Source organism: Triticum aestivum, chromosome 5D (assembly GCF_018294505.1).
Source record: "Triticum aestivum cultivar Chinese Spring chromosome 5D, IWGSC CS RefSeq v2.1, whole genome shotgun sequence".
NCBI lineage: Eukaryota > Viridiplantae > Streptophyta > Magnoliopsida > Poales > Poaceae > Triticum > Triticum aestivum.
The window spans coordinates 434,803,952-434,814,689 of record NC_057808.1 but is presented as its reverse complement, the minus strand read 5'-3'; the positions used below and the strand labels follow the sequence as shown (position 1 = coordinate 434,814,689).

Here is a 10,738-nt window from a genome sequence, read left to right as displayed (position 1 = left end):
CCTCATTAAACCGCCGAAGAAACTGCTTGACTGGCTTAAACTTTGGATCAACATTAAGAGTGTGCTCAGCGAGTTCTCTCGGTACACCTGGCATGTCCGAAGGTTTCCATGCGAAGATGTCCCGGTTCTCACGGATGAACTCGATGAGCGCACTTTCCTATTTAGGATCCAGATTGGCATTGATGCTGAACTGCTTAGATGAGTCGCTTGGAACAAAGTCAACAAGCTTAGTCTCATCGGCCGACTTAAATTTCATTACCGGCTCATGCTCTGTGGTCGGCTTTTTTAATGACGTCATATCTGCCGGGTCAACATTATCCTTGTAAAACTTTAACTCCTCTGCTGCACAAACAGATTCGGCGTAAGCAGCGTCACCTTCCTCGCACTCCAAAGCTATCTTTCGGCTGCCATGAACCGTAATGGTCCCGTTGTAACCCGGCATCTTGAGCTGTAAATATACGTAACACGGCCGTGCCATGAACTTGGCGTAAGCCAGCCGCCCAAACAGAGCATGGTACGGACTTCTGATCTTGACCACCTCAAAAGTCAATTTTTCCGCCCTGGAGTTGTACTCATCTCCAAAAGCTACCTCCAGCTCGATCTTGCCAACTGGATATGCCGATTTACCGGGCACCACGCCATGGAAGACAGTGTTGGATTGCTTGAGGTTCTTGTCAGTTAATCCCATGCAACGGAAGGTCTCATAATAGAGGATGTTGATGCTACTGCCTCCATCCATGAGCACTTTAGTGAATTTATACCCACCAACCTGAGGAGCCACCACCAAGGCCAGGTGGCCCGGATTATCAACCCGGGGAGGGTGATCCTCCCTACTCCATACAATAGGCTGCTCAGACCATCGCAAGTAACGTGGAACTGCCGGCTCAACAGCGTTCACAGCCCTCTTATGAAGCTTCTGGTCTCGCTTGCACAAACTGGTAGTAAACACATGATACTGTCCACTACTGAGCTGCTTTGGATGGGTCTGGTATCCCCCCTGCTGCTGCTGTTGACTACCCTGGCCAGATTGCTGGTTAGAACCACCTTGATTACCTTGAGAATTCTGAAAATTGGAATTTGAGCCGCCGCCCTGGCCATGAAAGCCGCCGCCGCCCTGTCCATTATTACCGTCGAACATGCTGGAATTTTTGAAAGCCTTCATGATCGTGCAGTCTTTCCATAGATGAGTGGCCGGCTTCTCCCTAGTGTCATGCCTTGGACAGGGCTCATTCAACAATTGCTCAAGCGTTGGGCCTGACCCGCCAGACCGGGGAGGTGGTCTCCCCTTACGTCGGTGATTGTTACCCTGCACGTTGGTGTTAGCCACAAACTCCAAACTATCATCAGCCTTACGTTTATTACCTCCTTGATTCGCCGGGTTATGCTGAGGGCCCTTGCCGTTGCCATTCTTCTTTCCCTTCCCTGTCTTTTCAGCATCAGACCCGGGATCCTTGGTACTATCAGAGTCGGCGTACTTGACCAAAGCCGCCATCAGCGTACCCATATCATTGCAATCGCGCTTGAGCCGCCCAAGCTTCATCTTGAGGGACGCAAAACGACAATTTTGCTCCAACATTAAGACTGCAGAGCCGGCATCCATCTTATCAGACGAATGTATTATTTCCTTGACCCGGCGCACCCAATGGGTTGTAGATTCGCCTTCTTGCTGCTTGCAGCTAGTCAAATCCACAATTGACATAGGCTACTTGCATGTATCTTTGAAGTTTTGGATGAACCGGGCTTTCAGCTCTGCCCATGACCCGATGGAATTAGGTGGCAGTCCCTTCAACCAAGTGCGGGCAGTCCCATCTAACATCATGGTGAAGTATTTGGCCATCGTCGCGTCACTGACCTCCAGCAACTCCATAGCCATCTCGTAGCTTTCAATCCATGCTCGGGGCTGTAAGTCAGCCGTGTAATTAGGTACCTTCCTAGGTCCTTTGAAATCTTTGGGCAGACGTTCGTTACGGAGAGCCGGCACCAGACAAGGGACACCTCCGGTCCTCGTAGCTACGCCTGCCTCGATAGAAGCCGTCGGGTAAGCTGTCAGCTGAGCCGCCTGCTCAGCCTCTTGACGTGCTCTGCCTTGATCTACCGCGTTAAAGGCTCCGTTATGCGCCGGGCCATGCCCACCTAACAAGTCACGGCACCGGGCGTTGCTTGAGCCGGTCGCCGAAACCATATGTCTGCTATAACTCGGACTCTGGTTTGGACGAGGGGCTGAATGAATCCTGTCCCGACTATATGAATATGCCCCCTGTTGCGCCAAAGCCGTCTGAAGAAGTTCTCTGACCCTGCGGGTTTCGACCGTCGTTGGAGAATCGCCCTCGACCGGGAGAGCCGCCAGTCGTGCCGCTGCAGCGATCATGTTTTCCAATGGGTTGGAATAATGACCCGGTGGTATTGGTACATATTGAGGTGGGGCAGTATTCACATGGGGAGGCCCCATCACTTGTGGCTGAACCAGCGTTCCAACCCCGGGTGCCGTGATCCGATTCATCTCTGGCGGGTTACTAGGCCCTGCACCGGGCGTGTTGAAGTGGTTTCGAGGATCATAAACCGGAGGGATCCGAGATTGAGCCTTCTGATACCTCCTTCTCATGACCTCATTGGATGCATTCTGATCCATTGTGAGCCGGAAAGACTGCGCCTGAATCAGCTGAGTCTGGGCGTCCAGAGCCGCCCGCTCTGCAGCCATCCTGACCCCTTCCGCTACCAGATCTTCCTTGGTTTGCACTATATCCAGCTTTAACTATGCCACTTCTGCATCATGTTGAGCTTGATCCGCTGGGACGACCGTGGCGGTTAACAGGGCAGTCATCTTATCCGTGAGATCCATCAGTACCTGAGCCGCCGAATGCACAGGGCCTCCTGCCGCAACGGCGGAGTCTTGAACAGGTTGCGTGCCGGCCATGAAGATTCCAACCCGGCTTGGCAGCTCAAAGGGGTCCGGAATACTGTCGCCATCGGCACAGCCCCCGAGCCTGCCGTCTTGAAGTTGATACAACGAATCCGTCTCACCTGTGGACGACTCACCATCAGAACAGATGGCCGTCTCACCGCCAGATGTAGATCCTTCAGAGAGTCCTCCGTGGATGCATCCCACGAAGGCACGCTTCAAGGCAGGCAGAGTCTGGGCGGGTCTCGCACGCTGAGCCGTCTCGACGAGGTTGGTGCAGATGTCCGGCTCAGGGCCCGGCTCGCCGATCTTGCCAATGAAAACGTGGATTCCGCCGAAGGGGACCCGGTACCCGTACTTAATTGAGTCGGCGTTGGGGGCCCAGCCTGCGTCGTCGATGTAGAGCTTGCCGCGACGACTCTTGATCATCCGGCCCACAGCGTATCCCCTTGAGCTCTTCGAAGCTGCCCTTTAAGAACTCAAATCCACCGTGCGCTGGCCCCACGGTGGGCGCCAACTGTCGTGGAATTGTCACGCCAGATGCCCTCGTGAAAGGACTTAGTCATGGAGCCATTGCAACTAGGAAGCTTAAAGGGGTTAAAGCGGGACAAAGGACACGAGGGTTATACTGGTTCGGCCCCTTACGGTGAAGGTAAAAGCCTAATCCAGTTGAGGTGGAATTGCTAGGGTTTCGATGACCAGGGAGCGAATCCGCTATGCCTGGCTACCGATTTGATGTTACTTACCCTAAACCGCCGGCGGGTCGTCCCCTTATATACACGGGTTGACGCTCCGCGGCCTACAGAGTCCCGGCCGGCTCATAAACAGTGTCCGGCTCGGTGACTAGTTAATCTTGCCTTACAACACAAGTCACGCCATTACGACGGTTTATCACTACAGGCCTTAAGTCGCCTACGGGCTTTAGGCCCTTTATTGAACCGCCATCTTCAAGCTTGACATTGGGCTTCATATGATGAATCGCCATAACGTAACCCGGCCCCTCCTGGGCGGGTTACACTAGTAGTTATATCCCCAACACAGCCCAAGAGCCAACATTGCCAAATACCTGAAAAAGGCAAGAAGACAATAATTGCTCATCTGTGCAAATCTAGGTGAAGAAACATAGTTCTGGCCTTGCTCCACAATGTATGGCACCATTCTACACAACGATGATTACTAGAATTGTGTAGGCATGCTTGTATATATTTGGCAGAATATGTTACTTGTGGGTGCTCAATGTTTGCTCCTTTCCCCTTTAATTTCAGCGCGTGAGGTGGGAGATTAGAAAGATACTGACAGATCAGGCACAGAACTTTAGAATTGCCATTGATGGTGTCTCCATTGTAAGCCTAAGCTTTGACAAGATGCTTGTCTCCAAATTATAAATGGGGAAGAACACCTTAGCGTTGTGTGAAAATTAAAGAGATTGGCAAAATTTTCTCTGGCATTTTAAATGCGCGAAAGACCAAAGAAAAAAGAATAATCTTAGCGAGTTCAGATAAAACAGAGAATTACCTTAAGAAGAGTTCAATTGCAATATCTTGAGATTACACTAAAATTTAAAGCTGGATGGACAGTCTAGTCGCAGAACAAGAACCATCTTTTGGCAATTGAAACATCTGCTTACAAATTTTAAGTTTTAGGAAGCAGCCATGGATTTCACCAAGAAAAGAGCATTGAAGAGAAAAAACAACGTCCTACAACTGCTCCATCGGACACTAATGTGCAGAATAAAGGGATATGTTGTATGTTCTTCCCTCCGTCTAAACAATTTCTGAAAATTGTCACTTTCCTAAACCAGAAGGGTTGCAGTAGCAAATTTCTACTTAGTAAGCAAGTGTAGATGATTTTGGTCCTTCTGTCTTGTTTCAATCAGGTGCTTGACAAAAAACAGTGCATAAACTGATATTACACTTGGGATACCAGACTAGTAATACTTCACTTTCCCCTCAATCAAATCATGATATTTGTGGACATAGCTTACTATTTGTGAAACATAAGAAAACAGGGACATTTAGGAATGAAAAAGTGGTCTTGGCATCAACAAGTATAATTAGATTTACTAAACATCGACTCAAAGATCAACTCCAACAGTGAGGTTCAGATCTACTTCAGTACATAAAAAAGTTTTAGATGTAGTTCATTGTCTAAAAATATTCATATGTTATTAAACAACAACTTTCAGATCAAGATTGATAGTGACCAAATCAGAATCTTTCATACCAGGTTGAGGTCGGTTTCATCTTCAAAATCTTCAAGCATGTGAGAGATGTCGTTCGCAGCATCCTAAAGTTGCTTCAGCCACAGAAGCATGGATATGCTTGATAGACTCCCTCTCAGCGTCGTGGAGCACAGCGTCCACCGACTCCAGCGTCATCTTCATGTTCTCCAGATCAGACCGTTCCTCATATTCCTGTGCAACATTCAGAATTTAGTTACATGGCCACTGTGGAAAGCTCATGCTTCGTCAGATACTTTTACAGTTTCCAACTACTAACCAGAACTGAAGAGCAATGGAAGCCGTGAACTTACAAGAAATAAGGTAGAGTAAGACTGTAAGAGATATGGACCTGTAGACGGTGCTGCGCCGGGCTCTCCACAGATCCGGCCTGGATTACGCCAGCAGCAGCATGATCCGGCAAGGTCAAGTGCCTCTTGGACGCCCCTCGGTCCACCATCGCGCGCTGCACGACGAGGCGGCGACCTCCTCGACCTTCATGGGGCCTCCGGTGCCCTTTCTCTACGTCTCCTCAGTGACGCCACAGCCGAACCGGCGAAGGGTGCTCTTCCTCTTCCTCTGGACGGCTACACCGCCGTGCGCTCGATCTAGCTCTTAATGGCGAGGAACCACGGCTGCATTAGACGTCGGTCCTCGAGCCCCTAGGACCCCTCCGCCGCTGCCGCCGGGGTCATCGGCTCCGCCTCCTCGCCCCATCGGCCATCATCGCCGACCCCCTCTTCCGCCGCCACCGCCAGGGTCATCGGCTCCGCCTCCTCGCCCTAGTGGCCATCCTCGCCGACCCCCTCTGCCGCTGCCACCGCCACCGCCGGGGTCACCAGCGGCTCCGCCCTATCCTACACTGCTGCTTCGAACAGATAGGGCTCGAACAAGTTTTCTACGGGAAGAGTGGAGGAGCGACCCAAATTTTTCTTCAGAATCAGTAGCGATCCAGATGTATCAGGCCACACAGTGCGAACATGATTTGGCCTTGACTAAGACTAAGAGGGTGTTTGTTTCGAGGGGCTTATTGGTTTAGGGACTTTAAAAAGTCCCTATAAGTCCCATCTAAACCAAACAGGAGGGACTTATAGGGACTTAAAGTGGGCATTTGGGACTTAGGAGAGTCTTATAGGGACTTATAGTTGTAATATGGTCTTTTAGTCCATGTTAAGTCTCAGGAACCAAACAAGTAAGGACTTTTTAGGGACTTGGGACTTATAAGTTGGGACTAAAAAAGTCCTAGGACTTATGAACCAAACAGGGCCTAAAATTGGACGGAACTACCCTTTAGAATATGGCTAGCCCCACCCTACTTTTGTAATGGTCCCACCACTATTTGTAATTTTAGTTGCGTAACTCCTCGTAACTCTAGTTTCTTCATCGTTTGATCGCAGTGGATGGACGGCCCGTAAAATCGCCAATCACCATGACAGTTGTAATCAATTCAATGAAATGTCCTTTATCGAAAAAAAACCAGGCTCAAGCTGATTATGATGAAATAAAATCCAGCTAGGACTTCAGATCACCATCACTCCATCAGCACGCATCCAGGAAGACAAGAATCAACCTTTAAGACGCTGCTCATATTAACATAGGCAACCAACTACCAAACCACAGAAATGGGTGGAAGCAAGATACACAAGCTAGCCAATACAAATTTATGAGCAAAAGCAGACTAAATAGCAAATGACCAAAAGGAGCTTCTCCAAATTTACACCCACTCCAACTTTATTTTATCATTTTGTGTAGGAGAAATATATATACTATACTCCATTATAAGGGTACCGGCGCACGGCGTCCACGATTCATATGGTCGGGGGCACCGCGCCGTCGTGGAGCGCCTCCGAGAGCCTCTGCAGCGCAGCGTCGGAGGAGCCGCCCTTCTCCACGGCCTTGCGGCAGACGTCCCTCATCTCGGCGGCCTTCTCCCTGGCCTTCCTCCCCTCCTCGCCCATCAGGCACCTCACCGCTCGCTCCAGCTCCGCCGCCTCCACGAAGTTGTCCCGCTTCCGGTCCACCTTCAGCGGCACGGCCACGCCCATGTCGGCGACGAGCTCGAACGCGTTCAGGTGCTGCTCCGCGTACAGCGGCCACGGCGCCATCGGTATGCCGTGCCACAGGCTCTCCAGCACCGAGTTCCACCCGCCGTGCGTCACGAACCCCCCCACGGCCGGGTGCGCCAGGATCTCCTTCTGCGGCGCCCACGTCGGCCACACCAGGCCCTTGCCCTCCGTCCGCCGCAGGAACCCTTCCGGGAGCAGCTCCTCCAGGTTCGCGTCCGTCGGGTGCTCCGACCCGTCCGGCGCGCCGGCGCCGGACTTGGAGGAAGGCGGGCCGCGCAGGACCCACAGGAAGCGGTGGCCGCACCGCTCCAGCGCGGCGGTGATCTCCACCACCTGCGCCGGCTCGAACCAGCCCATGCTCCCGAAACAGAGGAACACCACCGACGCCGGCGGCTGCGCGTCCAGCCAGGCGACGCACTGGTGCGGTGGCTCCGACGAGGAGTCCTTCTTGCTGGCGCTGCTGCCGTGCGAGAGCACGGGGCCGACGGGGTACACCGGCGGCGCGGGGCGCCCTGGCACGGCGCGGCCGTCGGCGACGGCCGCGAGGGGCCCCGGCTCGAGCCCGTCCGCGGTGTTGGCGATGATCCCGGTGGCGTCCATGAAGCTGTCGCCGAGGCGCAGGAACCAGGTGTAGTTGGGGCTCTTCTTGTCCACCACGGGGCACGGCAAGCACTCCGGCGGTACCGGCGGCAGCCCGGGCACGTGCACCTCCCCGTCCAGCTCGTCGAACCCCACGGTGACCACGCGGTGGAGCACGGGCAGGTGGAGCATGAGCGCGAGCATGGCGCCGGTGGAGGACATGAAGACGTAGGACGGCACGCCCAGCCCGCGGGCCACGTCGACCATGGGCGCCGCGAAGAGGTCGAGCACGAGCGCGGCGACGGGGCAGGGCATCCCCGCGACGGCGTCCCTGACGTGGGGCGCGTGGAGCTGGATGTAGCGCGCGATGAAGTCCTCGACCCCGGCGGCGTCGGCCGGAGGGTCGACGGCGGGGAGGCGGTGGAAGCGGATGTCGAGGCCGGATGCGGCCTCGCGGCGGACGTGCTCCTCGACCTGGGAGGTGGCCTGCGCGGTGGGCGGGCGCATGACGAGCAGCGTGATGGAGAAGGCGCGGCCGCCGCGGAGGAGGACGCGCTTGCAGGACTCGAGCATGGACATGAGGTGCCCGGCGCCCCACTCCGGCAGCAGCACCAGCGTGGGCGTCGGAGCAGCTGCCATTTTCACGAACAAACAGAAAAATTCTGGTCTCTCCCTCTTTGGTGTCACTAGGAATGTGGTTCCCTCCAACTTCTCTCTCTCGAAAAAAAAAAGGTGGGGAATGTGATGCTTGGTTATTATAGATAAGATTATTGTGAAGGATGAAAAACTTTGGAAAAGTAGTCGCGCGTGCGCGCTGGCTCGTCCCATCGCGGAGACGCCGGGGAAGATCATGCGAAAACAACTGACAAAGCTGCTTGATTTTCATTTTCATCTTCATATGTCAGAATTTCACGCGATCAGAACTATGCCTTGCAAGGAGAAAACATGAGAGGTTGTTTATCGCAAGCACTAGATTTACTATTGATTTCAATCAAAAAACAAAAAAAAATCATGGAGAACCGGTCAGGAACCAGGAATTGTCGATGTCGTGGTACAGAAGTAGACATAACATGTCACTCTCTCTTGTTGATATGCCTGCTTTTTTTTATGAGATGATATGCCTGCTTTATTAAAGCAAACGGGTGGTAGGTCGGCTGTCAAGACACGAGAGAGTTTCATTTCTTGATGGAACCTCGTCCGTCAAGCAGGCCGGCCGGATGCTCACTGGCCGTTGTGTCGTTAATTTCTCGTTTTTGTCTTCCTGTCGATGGCTATGTGTTTATTGGAAGGAAAAGTCGGGCGAAGCAACCTATCGTTTTCCAGCATGCGTGGAGAAAAAACAGTTCGCTTCTGGAGATTGAAAGATTGTACGTATGTGGTCACTCTAAGACATGGTCATATGCTGGATTGTTCTCACTCCACCTGTCGGATGACAAGAGCGTCAGGGAAGTGGCTTCAGGTATCCCAGAAATAATGCAAGCTTGTGGTATGACGTGGCTTCATATATCCAGTAAATTCAAAAAATAGTACTAGTGAAAACATTATTTATATATATATATATATATATATATATATAACGTCTATTTAAGACCCAGGTGAAGAATTACTTATTCCTCGCCCTGGTCCATCGACCGCGCTAGCCGGTGCCAGTGCTATCGCACCCGTTCCGTGCGGGCGTGCGGCGCAGCCCGTCAAATCGCCCAATTTCAGTCGTACACTGTCCATCCGCCCGGCTCCTACCCTAAAAAAATCCCCCCCGGTTCCTCCTCTCAAAAAAGAAAAAAAAAAGAGCCCGGTTCCTATCCTAATCAGGCGTGGTGATGTGCAGTCTCGGCGGCGAGTGGCCTGCGGCGTGGGGAGCGGCGGTTGATCCTAGTGGCTAGGTAAACGGCGGGGGGCGCGACTGCATGGTGGCCGGCGGGTAGGCTGGGCGCCTTGGGGAGAGGCGGCTGACCTTGGTTGGGGCGTGACGGCGTGGTGGTCGACGAGGAGGCTCGACGGCATGCCTAAAGTTAACTGTGCCGGTGGGCGGTGGCCATACCCTCACCTCCTTCCCTCCCTACACCTGCATAAAGTTGAATTGGATCCAGAGTCTCCCACTACTGCCAATCACCATGTCCTCGACGGCCGACTCGGGCGCAGGTTCCCCACCTTCCTCACACTTCCTCCTCCTTCTATTTGTCTCCCTCCCATCTTTGCTCACTCTGCTAGATCTCCCTGATTGCCTTGCAGGGATGCAGGTCATGGTCGGCGAGTCGTATGTCCAGAAGCTATCCCGCGTCCGCCTCCAATTCCACCCAGGCTAGCTAATTTGTTTGTTCAGAAGCACAAAAATACCAAGGTGCATTCTGGATACAGAATCTAGACTTTGCTCTCTTCTGTTATATACAAGAAGCAGCTAGTACTTAATTAGTAATTTGGTAGTAGAAAGATCGATCTGCTATTCCTGGACATCAAGTAGCTTTAACATATGCTACATACGATTTATGCATTGATGAAGGTACATTGTGTGCAAATTGATTTGAGAAATTGTTGTCGAGATAGGTAATTGAATATTGTACTTGGGAACAATTACCCTTGAAGATGTCTTGAGCTTTACTCTGGGTGCTCAAGTGAAACAATTACTTCTCACTGAAGGTTCTGTTTCTATCTTGGACGGGATATGTAAAATATGCTTCCAGTCTATGCAATCTAGTATTCCTTTTGTATGTTTTTAATGGTAAAAAAATTCTGTTTTGTTCAGATTGTTCCTTGGATTTCTAAATCCGAAAGAGTGATGCTCAATGAGATTAGGTCGTGCTAACACATCAACAATCAATGCTGACAAGCCTCGACTATATATTGCAGAAATTAAGCACCTTGTTGAGCAATTCGGAAATGCAGGTATGTCAGGATCTGACGACATGTATTATGGAGGGTGTACATCATGTGTGTTTTTATTCGATGACAAAGGCAAAAGTCAGGTATTGGGTCTGG

At 52.0% G+C, this 10,738-nt stretch overlaps 1 protein-coding gene across 1 annotated transcript; it reads right to left on the bottom strand.

The window, feature by feature from the left end:
- Positions 1-6,559: 6,559 nt before the first annotated feature.
- LOC123122443 (anthocyanidin 3-O-glucosyltransferase 2) lies at positions 6,560-8,563 on the bottom strand. The gene has a single exon (XM_044542644.1). It carries the CDS (start codon positions 8,399-8,401, stop codon positions 6,926-6,928), a length of 1,476 nt encoding a protein of 491 aa, XP_044398579.1. The 5' UTR covers positions 8,402-8,563; the 3' UTR covers positions 6,560-6,925.
- Positions 8,564-10,738: the final 2,175 nt, after the last annotated feature.

Coding starts and splice junctions, on each gene's coding strand:
- LOC123122443 (XM_044542644.1), bottom strand. CDS start 8,401: ATGGCAGCTGCTCCGACGCCCACGCTGGTGCTGCTGCCGGAGTGGGGC.